Genomic DNA, 21,971 nt, shown 5'->3' on the forward strand with positions numbered 1-21,971 from the left:
CTGGCACTATCCTGCCCCAGAGCCACTTTTCTGGAGGCCGGATCAAGGTCGGAACAGTTACCTGCCCATAAGTAGTAGGTAGCTTGTTAAAATAATTAAGAGGCTAATTAAGGCCAGTAATCAGGGGACAACTGCAAATTTCCAGTCAGACATTGGGATCCCCTGCAGTGTCAGGAGCAGGGCAGCTAGCTGCCTGGAGGCAGCCTCCTGGTGGCAGGCTAAGGGGTCCAGTGCTCCAGGATGACTTTGCGATGGTCCTCTGCCTGCTCAGCCATATCGATGGCTGCAGGCTGCCCTGTGGAGGGGTTTCCCCTCCCCAAAGCGATCTGCCAGTTGTGTCCACCTTTTACTTCAAATATTTTAAAAATGCTGAGAAGGCACCACAAGATGGAACTCCCTTACTTGCAATGGCAAGTTGCAGCTCTGTCCATGTTGGAGGGCCCCTTATTGGCTCTCCAGCTCACCATCCTTTATTGGATGGCATGTGCATCCTCCATCCACTAACTGGTAATTCCTGGCACAATTGATGTTGGGTGTCTGCTTTCAACAATTCTTTGAGGAGGTAACGAGCAGGTTAGACAAAGGAGAGCTTGGACTTGGACTTCCAGAAGGCCTTTGACAAGGTGCCGCACAGGAGGCTGCTCAGTAAGATAAGAGCCCATGGTGTTAGAGGCAAGGTACTAGCATGGATAAAAGATTGGCTGTCTGGCAGGAGGCAGAGAGTGGGGATAAGGGGGTCCTTCTCAGGATGGTGGCTGGTGACTAGTGGAGTTCCGCAAGGGTCAGTGTTGGGACCACAACTTTTCACTTTATACATTAATGATCTAGGTGAAGGAACTGAGGGCATCCTGGCTAAGTTTGCAGATGATACAAAGATAGGTGGAGGGACAGGTAGTATTGAGGAGGCGGGGATGCTGCAGAAGAATTTAGACAGGTTAGGAGAATGGGCAAAGAAGTGGCAGATGGAATACAACGCGGGGAAGTGTGAGGTCATGCACTTTGGTAGGAAGATTAGAGGCATAGACTATTTTCTAAATGGGGAGAGAATTCAGAAACCTGGAGTGCAAAGGGACTTGGGAGTCCTAGTCCAGGATTCTCTTAAGGTTAACTTGCAGGTTGAGTCGGTATTTAGGAAGGCAAATGCAATGTTGGCATTTATTTCGAGAGGACTAGAATATAAAAGCAGGGATGTGCTGCTGAGTGTTTATAAGGCTTTGGTCAGACCACATTTAGAATATTGTGAGCAATTTTGGGCCCCGTATCTCAGGAAGGATGTGCTGGCCCTGGAGAGGGTCCAGGGGAGGTTCACGAGAATGATCCCAGGAATGAAAGGCTTAACATATGAGGAACGTTTGAGGACTCTGGGTCTATACTCAATGGAGTTTAGAAGGATGAGGGGGGATCTGATTGAAACTTACAGAATACTGAAAGGCCTGGATAGAGTGGACGTGGGGAAGATGTTTCCATTAGTAGGAGAGACTAGGACCCGAGGGTACAGCCTCAGAGTAAAGGGAAGACCTTTTAGAACAGAGATGAGGAGAAACTTCTTTAGCCAGGGAGTGGTGAATCTATGGAATTAATTGCCACAGAAGGCTGTGGAGGCCAGGTCACTGAGTGTATTTTAGACCGAGATAGATAGGTTCTTGATTGGTAAGGGGATCAAAGGTTACGGGGAGAAGGCGGGAGAATGGGGTTGAGAAACTTATCAGCCATGATTGAATGGCGGAGCAGACTCGATGGGCTGAATGGCCTAATTTCTGCTCCTCTGTCTGATGATCTTATGGTCTAACATGGTGAGGGGTTGGTACCTGCATTTGACACTGATGTTGGGGTCCAAAACAGAAAATCCTGTCCTTGGTCTCTGTGTAAGGAGAACAGTAATTTTTATAAAAAATAAAGTTGGCTGGCTTTGATCTCCTTGGTGGGATCTACTTCTGCCCATCTGGAAGCTGATATGGTTCACTTCAGTCTGTGTACTGACTTCCACACATGCTTGGTCTTGAATGAAAGGAAATCTTCAAAATGGTGTTCATCCAATGCAGGTAGGACCCGATCATTTACCAGTGCAGTAGGTGACCATGGATTTTCAGGGCCAATAGATCACATTTTAACATTAGCCTCACTGCATTTGGATGAGAGGTCATCCCGACGTCATCGCGTACACATGCAATATTTCAGTCAGTGGGCACGCACGGGAGTTGGCAGCGCGCCCGCCAGCAATTAAAAGGCCTATTAAGGCCATTAAAAAGGTAATTGAACAAAATTTTTCACAGGCGAAAAGACCAATTGGCCTTTACACTTTTTAGGAAACCTCATTCACGGGCGGGATGAGGTTTCCAAAAACTATTAAAAATTAAATAAAAATTAAAACATTTTATTAATAACATGTCCCTGCTCATATGACAGAGTCACATGAGTACGCATGTTTCATAACATTTTAAAAATCTTTAAACTCTTCATCTCCCTGAGGCAGCTCTGTGCCTCAGGGAGATTTTTCAGCGCACATCCATGCGCATGCGCGAACTTGCGCTCTTGCGCTCTTCCCCACCCCCCCACTCCCCACACAGGCAGTGCTGAGCATCACCATGTGCGTTTCATGTCGGGTGGGCCTTAATTGGCCTGCCAGCATGAAATCGCGGTCTGGCCCCGATTGCGGGAGGCAGGTGGATTCCTGACTGGCCCCACCTGCCCCCACCGAGCCTGTCTGACAAGGGAAAAATCCTCCCCAAGAAGTTTGTGGTCATAAGAACACAAGAAATCGGAGCAGGAGTAGGTCATTTGGCCTCTTGAGCCTGCTCCGCCATTCACTAAGATCGTGGCTGATCTGATCTTGGCCTCAAGTCCACTATCCTGCCTGTTCCCCACAACCCTTGTCTCCCCTATATTTCAAGAATCTCAGCCTTGAATAAATTCAATGACACATCCATCCACCACACCTCTCTGACATAAAGAATTCCAAAGATTCATGCCCCTCGGACAGAATAACTCCCTCCTCATCTCCATCTTCAATGGTCACAGGAAGCGAGATAACTTCCTTTGATGTGATTTGCAAAAATCTGGAGGGCAACAACTACAAACGGTTTTCTACTCCCATGTTAAGTATAGTCTCAGTGTTCCTCTGGCAATTTGTGTTCAAACCACAAACAAAAACTCAAGACTAAGTTATATTAAGCAGGTTGTTTTGGAAATACTGCAGCTGAATTCTTGAGAATGCACTTGTCCTTCTTTATGTAAAAATATGCACCATTCTTTAAATAGAACTGTACTTTTTAAAATTCACAGCCATCTCTTGTCTGTTAGAAAAGGCTCAGGTTTTAGGAAGTGTCTTACATGCCTCAAATATTAATGGAATTGACAGTAATTGATAAATCTTTTCTGATGTCAGGTAAATCTGTTGTGTTTTATGAGTCTTTGAATTCTCTTGTCTGACTTTGCTGCAATATTTCTCTGCAATGGTTGATATACCAGGCTCTCAGCACATGCCCACAACACAAAAGTCATTTGAAAAGCTGCTTGTTGGAGCAGTACACTCCAAATAAATAACATTTCAAAAAAATCTAGTTATAATTATTTGAGATGTGAACATCACCAAGAACACAAATAATATTTCGGCGCGTTCTGTTACATTTTCTTTTGCAGCAAGGGATTTTTGATGCCCTGTCTGGGACACAGCAGTTGAAAATAAAGTCATTACAAATGATGTTAAATTTGAACAGACATCTATTATCCCTTAGGGTAAGGTTTTTTTTTACTTTCATCTTTCAGTTCTTGCTTATGTTATTAAACAGCTTCCAGGCCTTTGATTTCTCTATAAATATCATAATCAGTGCAACCCAAGAACTAGCACAGTACTCGTCTCAGTGATAAAGAAGATTCCAGTGAAAAGGCAATGCTGTCAGGTTGAGGAAGTTAGTGCTGTGGAACACGTGGTGGCTGCACCTATTGAGCTGTTCTGCTTTGGAGCTCTATCCGTAGGCAGCCACAGGCACCTTTTTCTCCTCCCTCCCACCCCTGCTCCCCTCATCTTTTCCTCTGCACAACCCACAGTCTTCTGCCTCCAACATAGCAAAACTCACCTTAACTTCACCCACAAGTCTGTCATCCTGCTGCCTTGCAGGCCTCATTGTCTAACCTCCACCTACGTCTGAGGACCTCACACCTGACTGCTCACAGGCAGGTCTCTATCTGCTAGACCAGCCATAAGGCAGAGGTGGCTTTTCAATGGCTGCAGGGCTAGGGCTTGTCCGGGGAAGAGGGAGAAGAGGCCTCAGACAAGGAAAGAGGCTGCAATGCGAGGGCTGTACTGGGGAAGGGGGCTATCCCAGGGTGTGTGTGGGGGCACATATTGACCTGTGCAAGTGGCCTCAAGATGCTGAGGGCTGAGGAGGCAGTCTCCAGTGGAGATGAGGCCAGATGGAGATGTGAGAGTGTGTGTGTGAGAATGGGTGGTGATGTCCCTTGAGCTGGCAGTGAGTGAGATGCCAGTGAATGTGTGATGGCCTTGTGAGTGTGTGAATTCAGAATGATGAGATGGTTGCCTTACCCTGGCGGCACAGATGTGATCATTCATCCTCTTTCTGCATTGGATGGCCAACCTCTTCTGTGCCGCATTAGTACTGACCACCGCTGCCATCGCCTCCCAAGCAGGAGTGGTGACATTGCTGGACCTCCTGCGGCCAGAGCAGGGGTTGAGGACACCACAGCGGGCCTCCACAAGGCATTATAGTGACTGCTCAGTGAACTCTTCTTGGCTTTCAGGGCCATGTCTTCACTGGAGCAGCCCTGGGCTGCAAGCATTGAGGACTGTGTGCGCGGCTGCAGTTTAGATATAGCATCCGGAGTGAGGAAACATCATGGTAATGGCATGGAGGGCGATTCAGAGGCCACCTGCCAACGAGACAGCATGTTTTGTGTGGCTGCATAATTAATGAGGCAGAATGGGACGATGTGGTATGAAAACCCGCCATTGTGGCCGGAGGGTAAAGGGTCCTTTCTCCCGCCACCTCACTTAGTGCATATCTGGGATGATTCTGCCCTGGTTAATTTGGAAAATTGCTTGATTATGCTTTAGCTATTTTCAAATAAACCTATGTGTTGATCAAAACAAGTATTACACCTTATTAAATGTCAGCTAAGATCAATAGTACCCTGCCAGTGCCATATTGTGTCAAAGTGTTGTGTTGCCAATTGCATCCAATAAGTTGAAGATGTTTTCCTGTACATCGCATTGAGATGTTATAGAGTTAAAGTTATGAGGGAAAAGGAGGCCATTTAGCCCATTGAGTCCATGAGGCTATCTGTAGCGAGAGTCCCTTCTCTAACCCTGATTTTATTTTCCTCAAGTACCTATCTAATTTCCATTTGAAATTTGAAATTATTGATCATCCCTGCTTCCACCACCCTTGTAGGCAGTGAGCTCCAGGCCATTACTATTCACTGCAATAAAAACATTCTTCCACATCCTCTAATGTATCTCTTGCCCATAACTTTAATTCTGTGTCTCCTCGTCCTTGTAAGATCAGCCAATAGGAACAGCTTTTCTTTATCAACGTTATGTAAACATGTCATACACTTGTATAACTCTATCCAATCTCTCTTCAACCTCTTTTACTCCAAGGAACACGAGCCCAGTTTCTCCAAACTATCCTTGTAACTAAATTCCTTCATTCCAGGCCCTATTCTGTTAGATCTCCTCTGCACCCTCTCAAGGACCCTCACATCCTTCCTAAACTGTGGTGACCAGAACTGGATGCAATACTCTAGTAAACAAAAAATGCTGGAACTACTCAGCATATCAGGCAGCATCTGTGGCGTTAACATCTCACGTTATTCTAATGAAAGGTCACCGTTCTGAAACGTTAATTATGTTTCTCTCTCCACAGATGATACCTGACCTCCTGAGTATTTCCAACATTTTCTGTTTTCATTTCAGATTTCCAGCATCTGTAATATTTTGCTCCTGCAATATTCTAGTTATAGCCTAGCCAGAGCATTATGAAGGTTCAGCATTACTTCCCTGCTTTTGTACTTAATACCTCTATTTAGGAAGCCTAAGATTCCAAATGCTTTGCTAACTATACTCTCAGTCCTACCACCTTCAAAGAACTATGCACATGAACTTGCAGGACCCTCTGTCCCTGCATACCCTTTAGAACTGTGCTATTAAGACTATGTTGCCACTCCCTATCCATTCTGCCAAAATGCATCACCTCCCAATTCTCTGTAGTAAATTCCATCTGCCACTTGTCTTCCCATTTTGCTTGCCTATGTATGCCTTATTGCATTTGGTTGATGTCATCCTCAATGATGTTTGATCTTATTGACAAATTTTGAAGTTTTACTCTGTATTCCAGGATCCAAATAATTTATATATAGCAGAAAAATAGTGATTCTAGCACTGACCCTTGGAGAACACCATCCTTGAGTCTGAAAATAAACATTCACCATGATTTGCTGTTTTCTGTCCTTAAGTCATTGCTTTATCCCCATGCTGATACTAGGTTTTCTAAACCATGAGCCTCAATTTTGTTAACTAGCTTTTCACGTGGTACTTTGTCAAATGTGTTCTTAAAATCTATTTAGATAACATCCACTGCATTTGCTTCATCAACCTTCTCTGTTACTTTATCAAAAAATTCCACTGGATCCATCAAACACCATGTGCCTTTTATAAATCTGTGCTAGTGTTGTTTAAGTAACTCAAACCTCTCAAAGTTTCTGTTATGTTTTCCCTCATTATTGTTTCGAAAACCTTATCCAGCACTGATGTTAAACTGACCAGCCTATAGATACCAGGAATGTCCTTCCACCCTTTCTTGAATAAGGGTATCACATTTGCTACTTCCAATCGTCTGGCACCTCCCCATATCTAGAGAAGTTTGGAGGATATGGTAAGCCCTTCTGTTATTACCACCTCTACTTCCTTTAGCAATCTGGGATGCAAGCTCCCTGGATCAGGTTGCTTATCTAATCATAGCCAGTCTTTTCAGTACATTCTGCGTATCAATTTGTCACCCCATCCAGTACATTTACCATCTCCACTTTTACCGATATTTTGTCAGCATCCTTTTCCTTAGTAAACATCAATACAAAGTGCTCATTAACTATTCTAAATTAGGTCTAAATTAGGGTTACAGTGCGTATGTGAATGCATGGAGTGTGGTAAGTAAGGTTGGTGAGTAGCAGATGCAGACAACCGTGTAGAAATATGATGCTGTGGTGATAACAGAGATCTAGCTCAAAGAAGGGCAGGACTGGGTATTAAATATTCCTGGATACAAGGTGTTCAGGAAAGATAGGAAAGGAAGGAAATGAGGAGGGGTGACGGTATTGATTAAGGAGAACATTGCAGTGCTGGGAGAGAGATGTCCCAGCGGGGGTCAAGGACAGAATATATTTGGCTAGAGCTAAGGAATGAAAAAGGTGTAATGACATTGGTTAATGTAGTCTATAGGCCACCAACTAGTGGGGAAGATGTAGAGGAACAAATGTGCAAGGAAATTATAGAGAGGTGCAAGAATTAAGGAGCCAAATTTTACTGGGTGCTGTGGTCCCTGTGCCCCCGTACTCCTCCCACCAAGCTCACAGCCAAAAAGTGCGCAGGGAGCTTCCCAAGGGGAAGAACAGTTGCCCCACTGTCATTAAATGGCCAACTGGCCATTAAGAGGCAGGCGGCAGGATTTCCACCACTTGGGGACAGGAAGCCCCGCATCAGGGAGCTGCCACCCAATCAAATGACTAGCAGCTCTGTGGTCCCAGCAGCATCAGACAGGAACAGTGGCTATTGCTGGGACTACAGGTACTCTCTAGTGGAGATCATCTGGAGCAGTATACCAAAGTGGGGTGGATTTTGCTGGTGTCAGACTGGCAGGCCTGAGCAATGGCAGTGAGGGGGGGGGTCGCATTTGAGAGGGTGGGGGAAGGTTAAGGGGGAAGTGTGATCTTGGGGAGGGGCATTTGATGGGCACAGGGGACCTGTAAAGTAGGACCCCCCTTTCCCAACACCAGCCTGTGCAGCTAAGGCTGTTGGGCTTACCACAAAGCATGGGCCTCTGCTTGACAAGGATAAAATAGCGTAAAAGTGGGTTGAGGCTCTTAAGTGGCCATTAGTTGGACACATGAAGGCCTCAGAAGGCCCGATGTCTCCATTGCCTTCAACACCTACACAATGCCTCCACTGCCTTTCCTAAAATATCATAGAGGTTGGGGTGGGTGGAGAAGCAGCAAGAAGGCTATGAGACTCCCCACATTCAAACCCACCAGTGGGGAGCATAAAATCCAGCCTGTAGTGTAGTTTAAATGAGGGACTTTAATTATCCAAATATTGACTGGGATAGTGGTAGTGTAAAGGGCATAGAGGAGCAAGAGATCATACAGCATGTTCAGGATAATTTTCTACTGCAGTATGTTTCCAGTCCAATGAAATAGGAGGCACTGCTTGACTTGGTTCTTGGGAATGAGATGGGCCAAGTGAATCAAGTGTCAGGAGGGGAACATTTTGGTGACAGTGATCAACAAGGAAACATCCAGAGTAGGAACAATTAACAGAGGGAAAGCCAAATTCAATGGGGTAAGAATGGATCTGGCCAAGATAAATTGGATTGAAAGATTAGTAGGCAAAACTACAGCTGAACCATAGGCTGCCATTAAAGAAGAGATAGTTCAAATACAGTCAAGGTATATTCCCATGAAGGGGAAAGGTAGAGCAAACAAATCCAGAGCTCCCTGGATGTTGAAAGAGATCAAGATGAAGCAGAAAGATGTCAGGTATGTAACACAGTTGAGAACCAGGCCGAATATAGAAGATTCAGAGAGGAAATGAGAAAGCAAATAAGAGAAGACAGAGTATAAGAAGAAACTAACATAAAAGAGAGTTCAAGTCTTCTACAGGCATTTAAATAGTAAGGGGAGGAGTGGGGTTGATTAGGGATCAAAAAGTGGATTTATGCATGGAAGCGGAGGCATGGCTGTGGTATTCGATGAATGTTTAGTTTCTGTCTTTACCAAGGAAGAAGATGCTGCACAGGTCTTGCTGACAGAGGGGATATTTCAGATATGTGAAGTGTTTAAAATTGATAAGGAAGTAGTATTGGTCTGTTCGTAAAGTTGATGAGGCATCAGGACCAGATGAGATCCATCCAAGAATACTGAAGGAAGTGAGAGGGAAAATTGCTGAGGCACTGGTCATAATTTTTCAATATTTTTTGGACTCAGGGGTAGTTCTAGAGGACTGCAGAATTGCAAATGTTACACCTCTTCTTCTTTCAGCTTCTCCCATTTTACCGGGGGGTCGCCACAGTGCTGGTTGATCACCCTTCTCCATCTCCTTCTGTCAGTCACCCATTCATCGTCTGATCCCACTGTATTTAAGTCTCTCACCACTGCATCTTTCTATCTGGTTTTAGGCCTTCTTCTTCTGTCTGGTAGTCACATTGTTGCCCCAGTACATTTCTTCTCTGTCTCTGTAGCAGATAACCATACCATTTCCATCTCTTTTTACTACTTTCTTCGATGCTCCCACAATCTTCACAGAACCCCAGATTCCTGGTTTCTGATTTTATCCTCTCATATTACTCCACACATCCATTTTATCATTCACATCTCATTAGGATCCAGCCGTTGTTCCTCTCTTCTTGATGTTGCCCAACTTTCTGCACCAATACCGGTCTCACAATTGTCTTGTAGATTCTTCCTTTCGGTTTCAGTGATACTTTCCTATCACATAACGCTCAACTACACTTCTTCCAATTACTCCAACCAGAGCTAATCTGTTGCCTAATTTTTATATCTATACTATCATCTTCTGCCACCACTGACCCCAGGTACTAGAATCTATTCAATTTCTCCAAGTCTTCACTCATAATCTTTACACCTCTACTCTGATCCTCTTCCCTAGGCTCAAACTGACAGTCCATAAATTGGGTCTTTGATCTACTGATCTTCAGATCCCTATAATGTAAATGTTATACCTTAGTTCAAGAAAGGGTGGAGCGATAAGCCCAGCAATTAGAGGCCAGTCAACTTAACCTCGGTGATGGGGAAGCTTTTAGAAACAATAATTTGGGACAAAATTAATAGTAACTTGGGCAAGTGCAATAAAGCCAGCATAGATTTGTGAAAGGAAAATCATGTTCAACAAACTTGCTAGAATTATTTAGTGAGGTAACAGAATGGGTTGATGAGGGTAATGTTCTTGATGTAGTGTATATGGACTTCTAAAGGGCATTTGATAAAGTGCCACACAACAGCATTGTGAGCACTGTTAGAGCTCATGGAATAAAAGGGACAGTAGCAATATGGATATGAAGTTGGCTGAGTGATAGGAAACAAACAGTAGTGGTAAATGGTTGTTTTCAGACTGGAGGAAGGTTTATAGTGGAATTCCCCAGGGATCGGTTTTAGGGTGCCTGTTCTTCCTGATATATATATATTAATGACCTAAAACTTGGTGTTCAGGGCACAATTTCAATATTTGCAGATGATACAAAACTTGAAAGTATTGGGAAACATGAGAAGGACAGTGTAGAACTTCATAAGGGCATAAGCAGGTTGGTGGAATGGGTGGACAAATGGCAGATGAAATTTAATGCAGAGAAATGTGAAGTGATTCAATTTGGTAGGAATAACACAGAGGAACAATATAAACTAAAGGGTACAATTCTAAAGGGGTGCGGGAGCAGAGGGATCTGGGTGTAAATGTACATAAATCATTGAAGGTGGTAGGACAGGTTGAGAGAGTATATGGCATCCTGGACTTTATCAACAGAGACAAAAGCAAGGAAGGTATGTTAAACCTGTATAAAACATTGGTTCAGCCTCAACTGGAGTATTGTGTCCAGATCTGGGCACCACGCTTTAGGAAGGATGTGAAGGCATTAAAGAGGGTGCAGAAAGGATTCACGAGAATAGTTCCAGGGATGAAGAACTTCAATTACGTAGTAGGATTGGAGAAGTTGGGTCTGTTCTTCTTGAAGAAGAGAAGGTTAAGAGGGGATTTTATAGAGGTATTTAAAATCATAAGGGTCCTGGACATCTTGGATAGGGAGAAACTGTTCCTATTAGTGAAAGGATTGAGAACCAAAGAGCACAGATTTCAAGTAATCGGCAAAAGAAGCAATGGAGACATGAGGAAAAACTTTTTCACGCAGCAGATGGTTAGGATCCACATTGCACTGCCTGAGGGTGTAGTGGAGACAGTGTCAATTCAGGCATTCGAAAGAGAATTGGATTATTGGGCAGAATTTTACGGCCCCGTTTCGGTGGGGACGGAGCTGTAAAACGAGACATTCTAAACCTCATTGGCTTCGGCAGGAACGTAAAATCCCACTGCCGTAAAATTTCGCCCATTATCTGGAAAGGAAAAATTTGTAGGGCTACAGCTAAAAGGCAGGGGACTGGCATTAGGGTAATTGTTCCTTCAGAGATCCAGCACAGAAATAACAGGCCAAATGGCCTCCTTCTGTGCTGTAACTATTCTGTGATTCTACCCTTGCCCTACACCTCTAGGCATATGTCACTTTCTTTGGCCCTAATAGGCCCCATGTTGAAACAACTCGATTCACAAGTGTTGCACTTGAAGCGTGTGCAAAGAGGAAAAACAGGAGAGATTACATTAGCAGCTCTTGAAATTGTTGAAAAGAATCTGAACAGCAGCAGCTGACAGTATTAAACACAGAATAATTAGCTGTGTTTTTGTTGTGGGGAGGAGGCAGAAAGTGAATTGCCATGCAATGCACATTTTAAAACATTGTAATTGCCTGAATCCTCTGCTGACATTTATAATTTTGTTAATAATAAGACATCACTGCAAACAAAAATTCATTTGGAATTATTCACCAGTGATTAATTGAATGTGCAGAATACTATCAAAAATTGGTGCATCAGTCGACCAAATATGTCTTAACTCTTTAAGTAATCAAACACCAATCAAGATTTCACCATTATGGGAATGATCACGCAAGCCAATTTCCATTCCCTCTACCCAACCTGAATGCAAAATGGGCAGAGGACACCCAAAGTGCCCTCTGTCTAACAGGGGCTGAATCCACCTGATTTGTGGGTTTTACATATGAACATACAAATTAGGAGCTGGAGTAGGCCAATTTGGCTCCTTGAACCTGCTCGGCATTCAATAAGATCATGGTTGATCTGATTGTGGCCTCAGTGCCACTTTCCTGCCTACCCTCAATAGCCTTTGATTCCCTTATTAGTCAAGAATTTATCTACCTCTGCCTTAAAAATATTCAATGACCCCACCTCTATCGTTCTCCGGGGAAGAGAGTTCCACAGATTCACAACTCTCTGAGAGAAAAAAATTCTCGTCATCTCTGTATTAAATGGGAGACCCCCTTATTTTTAATGGCTCCAGTTCTCACCCAGCACAGGCACAGGCATTGGAATAGTTTACACCCAAAATGGGCTGGATGGGAAGAAAACTGCAGGCCTGAGAGGTTAACAGCAGGGATAATGGCTGCTGGCTTTGGACCTTCTGGCTGTTATCTGAAAACAGTTCCATTGCTCATCTCACTGATCCTCTTATCAAAAAATATACCTCCAGGTGCTTGTCAACTTCTTGGATATCTGATTTGAAAAGGGCTGTGTACAAGCTCTAAGGTCCACTTATTGTGGGTGTTACTTATTTGGGCTTCCAGCGCATACAGACTCAGCAAGTGAGGCAGATTGTGAGGTGAAGTCATTCCTACCTGATTAACATTATATTATCCCTGCTGAAGATGTAAGCATTCCATGGCCTACACTCTCAGCAAACACTTGGCAATGAAAATGAAATACAAAGGTGGCGGAGATCCAGGTCCCCACCTTCCTCTGTTTCCTCTGCTTGTGCCTAGTATATAAGCAAAATCTCAGCACAAATCAGAAGAAAATCTGCCCCATAGCATTACCATAAAATAACAGTAACTACTGCAACTACAAATGTTGGCTAAGATAGAGAAATGGGGAAAATAGGCAGATACCAATTGGCATTGGATCTTAAATTCAGGATTTTGAAAGACATTTCAATGATGTGTTAATGTGTTTAATTCATTTTCTGCGGTGTTAATTAGCTCCTGCTTTGGCATGCATTAACGAGCAGCCGTTATTTGGTTTAATGGCACGCTGTAATTCTAGAGAAACCCACTACATCCAATGCCAGAACTAGACAAGAAAATAAACCAGATTAATGCATATGTACGACTGATGTACATGATATATCAATGTCACTTCTCAGAAAATCTCAAAAGCTCATGTTGGTTCTAGTTCAGAGTTGGCACATTTCTAACAATTCCTTTTTTATCTGGAAGGGAGAATGTTGTTCCCTTGTTTTGCTCATGACTTGAGTACAAAAAACAGGTCTTTGATCCACAAGGTTCTTGCCTCGCCTGGTGTGTCTTGACTATCAAATTCAGGTCCAATCACTGTGCAGTCCAATCTTAATATCTCACAATTATATTCTAAAAATAACAATAACTTGGGGAAAATGAGAAACTACAGATCATATGTCACTAAGAATCATTCTTAATTAATCAGAATGTTATCCTACATCCAATGTTTTATCATTTTAAAGTCTCACTTACAAAATGGTAAACTGCAGGTAAACACAATTATGTCAATGGTCTTCTGAAGTCTGATATCTTAAGGGCGTAGTCGCTTTAGCTGACACATCTGTTGTGTAGAACAGCAGGGGAGTAGCTTCAAGCTATAACAGAGCAGTGGGGAGAGATAAGACCCACTTAAAAGGTGATAAGAAGTGTCAGATGCAACCGAGTAATGGCCTGAAGGCAAAGTATGAGCAGGAGAAAACATGACGGGAAAAGCTGGAAAAGAAGTAGGGTACTGACAAAGAAGCAATACTGACTTTAGAACAAAGGCAGAACAGTAAATAAGAGGTTAAAATCAAACATAAAAAAAACTGAAGACAAAAACCTCAAACATCCTCAGGGGCCTATTTGGCCATAAGTGGGTCATTATCAACTCCCCCGCTGAAACAGATGAGAAAATGAGCCTTTCACTAAACAACAAGAAAACTAAAGTCCTCTTCCAGCCAGTTCCCACAACAAAACTCTTTCCCCCCGTCAATTAAGATCCATGGCAAGTTCCTGGAAAACATAGACCATTTTCCGTATCTTGGGAGCCTCCACTCGATGAAGGCAGGCATAGATTATGAAATTTATCATTGCTTCCAGCTCAGCTTTTGGTTGACTGAGGAAAAAATTATTTGAGGACCAGGATCTCAAACCTGAGACTAAGGTCATGGTTTACTGGGCAGCAGTGGTCCCTGTGCCCCTATATGCTTCAGAGACTTGGACAACCTACATCTAGCATCTCAAAGCACAGGAGAAGTACCGTCTAGAGTAGTGCCTTCACAAGATCCTTCAAATTCCAGTGGCAAGAAAGGCAGTTCAACAGGAGCATCCTCTCCCATGCTAACTTGCCCAGCATCGAGGCACTAATCACTCAAAACCAGCTCTGCTGGGTGGGACAAGTTGTTTGTATGTCATCAGACTCCGGAAGTAATTGTTCTACTGGGAACTTGGTCGCAAAAGGAGACTCCCAGGAGGAATGGAAATGTTTTAGGGATGCCTTCAAAGCATCCCCAAAGAAGTCAAGCATACCCGACTCATGATAAAAGAGAGATAAGACCCATTTAAAAGTTGATGAGAAGTGACAGAGACAACTGAGTAAAGGCCTGAAGGCAAAGTACGAGCAGGAGTAAAAATGAAGGCAAAATCTGGAAAAGAAATAGAGTACTGACAAAGAAGCAATACTGACTTTAGAACAAAGGCAGAACAGTGTGTAAGAGGTTAAAATCAAACATCAAAAAAACTGAAGACAAAAACCTCAAACATCCTTGGGGGCCTAGGGCCATTGTCGACTCCCCTGCTGAAGCAGATGAGAAAATGGGCCTTTGACTAAACATGCAGCAAACTAATGTCCTCTTCTGATCAGTTCCCACAGCAAAACACCTTCCCCCAACTCATGGGAGACCTTGGCTTTTGACCAACCAAAATGGAGAAGGCTCATTCTGGAAGGCACTGAACACATTGAGAAACATCATTGGGAACGTGCAGAGGCGAGTTCAAGGCATTGTAGGGAGTGCATAAAACTCACCTACTCACCCCTTTAAGTACCACCTGGCCCACATGTGGCAGAGTCTGCAGATCGTTCACTTGACTTATCAGCCAGCTCAGAATCTATTGAACCAGAGTGGAAACAAGTCATCCTCAATCTTAAGGGACTGCCTCAGAAGCAGAAGAAGTGTGACAGGACAAGACTTCTGCCAGTCCCAGCATCCTGTCTTTCCCAAATCACAGGGTTGGAGCCATTAACATAAAGGGAACAGCGACCCAACCCCTCTAAATGGGCATTCAACCTTGCTGCTTTGTTAAGCACAGTCAGGTTGCTTTGGCCAAGGTCAGAAGCAACTTAAAAAATGATGGATTTGGCAGATCCCACTTGATAATTTCAACTCACCTTCAGAAAAACATAGACCTTCGAAAGAACCTGATATTCTCCATATAGTGGAGAAATCGTCACTACGGTCCCCAGTTCTGTCAGGATCACATTGTGTAAGTATACCTACACCATGCAAACATACTTTGCATCAGACAGAAAGGAAGCAGAATTGCAGGATATGCCATGGATGTTGTCATGCCTTCAGTCTTTCCTTGTACATTGATATTATGATGGAAGGGAGAGTACAAGAAATGTCTGGCATTCCCACTCCTGTCAGACTCTTGCATTCGAGCTGAAAAGGGGTGAAGACCTGATTGAAACTGGCCCTCCTCACTCCATCAAGTTGACTTATTGTCATTTTAAAAGGGACAGGAATTTCAGGGTTCATGAGTTTTGAAACTTTTTAGTAGAGGTAATGGCAACAGATCCTTGCATCACTTGGCCAAGTGTTGGCCAGCAATTAAACCCAATGCATTAGAGCAGTTGAGTTAGCTTTTATAGTTTAACTGGGAAATTATTTAATATTTGAGTTACTCAGCAATGACTACAGTCATTCTATGCTAATATATTTGTGGTCAAGCTCCACTCACAATGAATCAACAATACTTAAGTGATAGATCATCTGAATACCTGCTCTGGTTGGTTGAAATAGTGCTGTGCAATACCACTAATCCACATAAGAGATTCGGTTAGTCTGATATTTTGACAAAGATTTTTACTCTATGGATGCCAAAATAAAGGACAAAGAATTTCGCAGGAATGTGTTATTGGGGTAAAACCTGGTCTTAGCCCAGACTAAGAGCCCTGAGACCGGCTTGACCTTGGGCCTCAATAGCAAAAGCTGGCAATGCCTCTCACAATTGTGCTGAAGGTGGAATCAGGGGAGCACTCACACCTGGTAACCTAGTCCCTAAAGATAGGTTTCTCTATCTATAAAAGAATTTAATTTTAATCAGTGGCCACTGAAAAATCCTGAGTGGAGCAGGTCTGACATCTGCCCTGTTCAACTGGAACATATTATACAGAAAGGTTCTTCAACAGGCATTAGCTGGCAAATGAATTAATATATGAGGCTGAATGCTTGTTTTAGATAGCTTCCCATGATGCCTAAAGAAATGGGCCCTATTAATTTAACAGTTGGCCGAACGCCTCACAGATTGGGTCCCACTACCAAATTGATCAGTGTTGCACCTGTTTTACACCTGAAAAATGTGTGCAAAAACCAAATTCTATCCCACTGTGTTTGTTGCAAATCATCCACTCTTCAACTCACTGAACTCCTTGCGGAAATCATCAGCTAAAAAATAACTTCATACAGTTTTAAACTGGTGTGCATATTACATAAGCATACATGCACACTGAAGAACATACCATGAACCGCATATAAAATATGACATTTTTAACTGGGCATACAATGATTTATATACCCATAGATGGACAATAATTTATGATGGATTTTTTTTCTGTCTTAATAGGATATTGTAACGTGTACAATAGAGTAACATTAAACCTACACATGTTTTCCGTTTCATCTCAAACAACATAGGCCTGAATTTTTTGGCTGGTGGGGACTCCCTTCCTGCCATCTGAAGGGTCAGCGGGGAGGACATCGCCGCTGATCTGAATGCCCCTTGGCCAATTGACGCTCAGCAGGTGGGCCTTCTACCCTTCACTTGGGAGGAATCCTGTCTTAGAGAGCTGCCAGTTAACCTGACTGACTGGTTTCTAGTCCCTGTAGTGACAGCGCTGCAGTGGACAGAAGAGGAAGTTCAGGAAGACGTCAGAGCTTAAGTGCAGGGAGCAGAGGTCAAGATAAGGTTAGGGCGTCCTAGGGTGGGGAAGGTAGGGAAGGCCTGGGGGGTGATCGGGGTGTCAAGGAAGAGGCCAGTGTGGGAGGTCCAGAGGCCACCAGACCCTAAGCGGGGGATCCCCCAGTCAGAAGGGAGCTTCTCTGGAGGCACTCCCACCCTCCACCCACTTTCCGCCCAAGACCTAGGCCTGTTGATTTTCGGGTTTCCCCCATGCCAGGTTAATCCTCCCGCCAGCCTAAAAATTGAGGCCACTTAAATGGCAATAATTGGCCATTTAAGGGCCTCAATTGGGGTAAGGGTAGGTTTCCTGTCCGAGGCTTTGCTCGCCCCAGCTTAAAATCACTGCATGGTTGGGGTGGGTGGGAACCTGGAGGGAATCCCATTCCTTTAATTTCACACTCCACGCCCCCCTCCCCACCCCTACTTAAAAACCTGCTGGTGGGGGAAGAGTAAAAAACTGGCCATGAATTCTGACTTAAGATTCAGACCACCATTTTGAATGTGGGGAATATTTTCAAATGTAAATTTAGGGGTAATTTTAACCCCTTAAAATGGTTTGTTTGTGTCAAGTGATAAGTTACAATTTAATACATTTTAAACCTGACTACAACTTGCCAAATTCTGGTTTTAATGTAGGCTGGCCTGGGGAGGTGGGCGGTGATGCTCAGGGGCAGGCAGTCAATCTGGTCTCAGGAGGCAGGTTAGTAAGATCTTTTAAGGAGGTTGAATGCTTACAGTTTTACAAGTGTTTTATTTATAATTCATGTTGGCCGGGTTTCCCAGGCCTCAGGAAATCCAGTAGGTAAAAGGAGAGAAGCACCGGACCCATAAAGTGCTGCATTGCTTGTGGGCCTTGAGGAGTATCAGCAGTGTTTTCCCACCAGACCAAAAAAACTTATTGGTGACTCCACAACCCTTGCAATCTCCACAACCCACTGACCAATATCTTGTTTCCCCACGCTCTGCGCCAACGGCCCCGTTCCCCAGCCATGACTACTATTTTTTGGGATAAGATGATTAAGTTTCTGGTGCAATAATACTGTTATCCCAATAATAACTGTACACTATGCCCAATAGTTTTTCATGGTTATATATCATTATCCTGTCATATTTCAAACTGCTGAAGTTTGGAGAAACACACATAAACATAAGAAAGGTATAATACTTTTTGTTACGACTCCCTCCAAACGAACGATGTTCGGGTGGTCAAATTGGCCCATAATGCTTGCTTCCCTGAGGAAATCCCTTCGTTGTCTGTCCATGTAACCTCCTTTTAGGGTCTTAATAGCCACAGGAATCTCTCTTTTTCCAGGTGTCTTTAGCCGGCCACTGCAGACCTCTCCAAATTCCCCTAAAAACACAGATCATTGGAACAAGTGACTCAGGAAGCTACTTCGATAAAGTGCAAAGTAATCCAGTCTAAGTGATCCAATATGGCTATTTAATTTTAATCATTATATTTAAAACATGAAAATGAAAACTTAGCTGTTTAAAGTTTTAAGGCCTGTGAAACAGGTAAAGTCTGTCTGATTGGTGTGATAGAGCTGTTCCATGAGTGGTCAAATTCATCAATCAAGGAGCAGTCTTCTTTAGACCTTCAAACCCAGGCCACTTAAAGAGTTGAAGTCAAAATTAGATTAGCGTACAGGCACAAAACAATCTGGTACGAGCCTCATGGCTGGATCTTGTGGACTGATTTCTGATTGCTCAGTCCCAATGCAGAGCCTTAGCGGGTAGTGGAAAACTGAAAAACTTACCCTATATCAATTAAAGTACTGGATGGTGGAGTGAGTTAACACAATTGGCAGAATTTTCCCTGCTCGCTGGCGTCGGTCGTGTTTGGAGGCGAGAGCAGACAATGTGGCAAGAAGGCCAAAAATTGGTTTCACGACGTTGTGAAACCAGGTTGCAATTGTCTGCTCTGCCTGTCAATGGCGGGCCGTGTTTTCCACCACTCGACATCGGGAACCTTATTGTAATACATGTGCACATCATTGTAAGCCCAGCTCGCCGGAATCATTCCCCCCATGCTGGATCATCAGGGCCATTTATAGCAGTCCTGGGCTGGAAGCACTGAGAGGTGTGCACATGGCTGCACCTTAAATGTGGTGCGCAGCCTGATGAAGTGGCAAGATGACAGCGTGGCGGGGCCCCCTCGCCATCAAAATGCCACATTTCCTGGGATTGCATGATTAATGAGGCAGGATTGGGACGATACGGCGTGAAAAGCCGCCAAACGTAAAACGTCCTTTTTCCCGCCCACTATTGCACTTAGTGCAAATCTTGGACGATTCCACCCAATGTCAAATATCTCCCCTTGCGGATGATTTTATACAACATGCATTGGGGAGTTTTAACCGGGCTCTTGATGAACATGGACCGTTAACATTGAATATGGCACTAATTTGGAACTCACTACTTAAGGCCACGAAAACAGGTGGTGTAACAATTGAAAAAATTGACCTCTATTCTGTATGTGGTGTCCTTACAAAGCTGAGGAAATAGTACGTTGTTACAGGAGAAGGAGCTTGATTCAGCACCTGCACCCCGCTTTCAAATAGGGATGTTTAGTATTGTCAACGACTGTACAAAATGAAAAAAAATTCTCCAGCACCTCCAGCCTTTACCTTGACAATTCTGAAAAATGTTCCGTTCTCAAGAAAGATTGAAACAAAATAAAATAATGAAAAGAATGGGAATGAACTGCAAAGGAGCATGACTTATCTTCAGAATTATATGTGCAAAAGTACAGTTAAGTATGTCCACATAAAGATTAAATCACATTCTAAGATCTATTTTCTGATATTTCTCAAACTGAAATGTTCAGCGTGACAGGCTGGGAAAGCATTGTGTGAGAAAATAGTTTTTGCTGCCGTCCACTGATCAATGCAATGTTGGTAACTGTGCAGAATAAGGTCAGGCACCAGAACAGGACAAATATCATAGTAGCAGTTTGAAATTTACTAGACTGGTTTTCCTTTAAAACAATGGCAAGTTCAAGTGCAAACTGAAACAAATCCAGAGCTAAGGTATACCATCCTCTTGGGAGTCACAGAAATGATCTGAAATGCTAACAATTGAATAATACTTTCTCAGTCACTCTCAGGCCAATAATTTTAACTTTAGTTCTGAAAGCTGTCAATATTTGTGTAATATGTATTTGCTTCTTCTTCGTCAGTTCTCTGAAGGTGTGTCTGACCTACATCACCATGATTTCCACCACAGGTAGGGCAAGAAAACAGGTCCTGAATCCACCCCAGCCAGAAGGAGGATCGAGCCCCATGTTGTTGGCACCAATCTAATCCATACCAACCAGCCAGCCAACTGGCCCACCAAGGAGTCCGAGTTGCTGTGGCAACATACACTTATACATGCACAGTGTAGCCTGGTGCTATGGATAGTGATGCTAGAGGCTTCAATTTCTTTCCATCACATGGCTGACCAGGAATCTCTCCCACTCTTACCCCGCCTCGCCTCACCCCACCCTACTACATTAGCATATGTTGGAATGATTTAAAGGTTGCTACTCAACCTGTTTGGCCACATTACAAACACACCTTCCTTGGCCATCAAGTCCTGGAACAGGATTTGAACCTAGAGCTTCTGGCTCAGAAGCAGGGACACTGTCCACTGCACCACAAGACCTCCAAAGTATTTGCTATGAAAGAAAATTGAAAATAAACATTTACAATTTTACAAGAAAACTCCAGAAATAACTTTGTTGCCTTCAGGCTGTTTTCAGAGTTGAAATGTGTATTGAGTATTTTTACTTGCGATTAATGAGCTCTACATGATATCTTAGAAAATAGTCTCACAAGGAACCCCCACTGACTATATGTTGTTACAACCATTTGTTTAATCACAAACTGAACTGTTATCTATTAACAAAAGAACATTTGCTTAAAGAAAAACGTTTCTTTGGATGAATTGTTTGTTTTTCACAGGAACTTAACTCACCAATCTGGTTGCTATAAGTGATTATGTTGGAAGCACATTTAGAAGAACATGGAGGTAATTTGTATCCTTGCTGCTCTGATTGCATTTAAAAAGGAAGCAGCAGTGCAACCAAAATAATGCATGAAACCAAAATGTTGAATCAATGCCAAGGTCCCAGCTATTCCAACTTCTGGATGGACCCCAATCTGTGTGATCTGAGCTCTCAATAGAAAAAAAGTGGGAGCCTTACTGAAATATGTTCATGGAAATCAGATGGCATAGTTGCAATTCCCAATACCATTTTAATCTCTACTACCATCAGTTCCGTCTATTGCCTACAAGGCAGTACAAGCCAAGGGGTACCTATTGCCACTAATATTTGAAGGGGTCCTCCGCTACACTCAGGTAAAACAATAGGAAATTTTGGAAAACGTTTTGTTTGCATTGAATTGCTAATAAGAGATTTCAGAGTGCTTGTATTTATTGTAGAATGTTCTGAATGGCAGTTTTCATTCATGGGGGTCCTTCTGGGAGTTACACAGGTAAGAGCAGGAGGAGAAATGGGCAAAGAGATGCAGCTGTAGGGAAATCAAATAGAAGGCGGCATGCTCCCAGGAAACTATAATTTCCCAATGGAATCTATAGCTGCAGAACAGCATGTGTGCAGTTCTCTGAAGAGTGCATACAGTGGCTTTGCTTCTTCAGGGAAGCTATCACAGAAGTGTGTCATTTCCTGTGACATACCAAATGTCATGGCAGCATTGAGTTTTTCAG

General features: G+C 43.4%; 1 protein-coding gene across 1 annotated transcript in view; it reads right to left on the minus strand.

The window, feature by feature from the left end:
• epha6 (eph receptor A6) overlaps window positions 1–21,971 on the minus strand; it is an 832,733-nt gene that overhangs the window by 53,514 nt on the left and 757,248 nt on the right. Inside the window, exon 11 of the mRNA XM_078559784.1 lies at window positions 18,427–18,612. Within this exon, the coding sequence (XP_078415910.1) occupies window positions 18,427–18,612 (186 nt within the window). The remainder of the gene's footprint in view (window positions 1–18,426; window positions 18,613–21,971) is intronic.

Source organism: Cetorhinus maximus, chromosome 16, assembly GCF_964194155.1.
Source record: "Cetorhinus maximus chromosome 16, sCetMax3.hap1.1, whole genome shotgun sequence".
In the NCBI taxonomy this organism is placed as follows: Eukaryota; Metazoa; Chordata; class Chondrichthyes; order Lamniformes; family Cetorhinidae; genus Cetorhinus; species Cetorhinus maximus.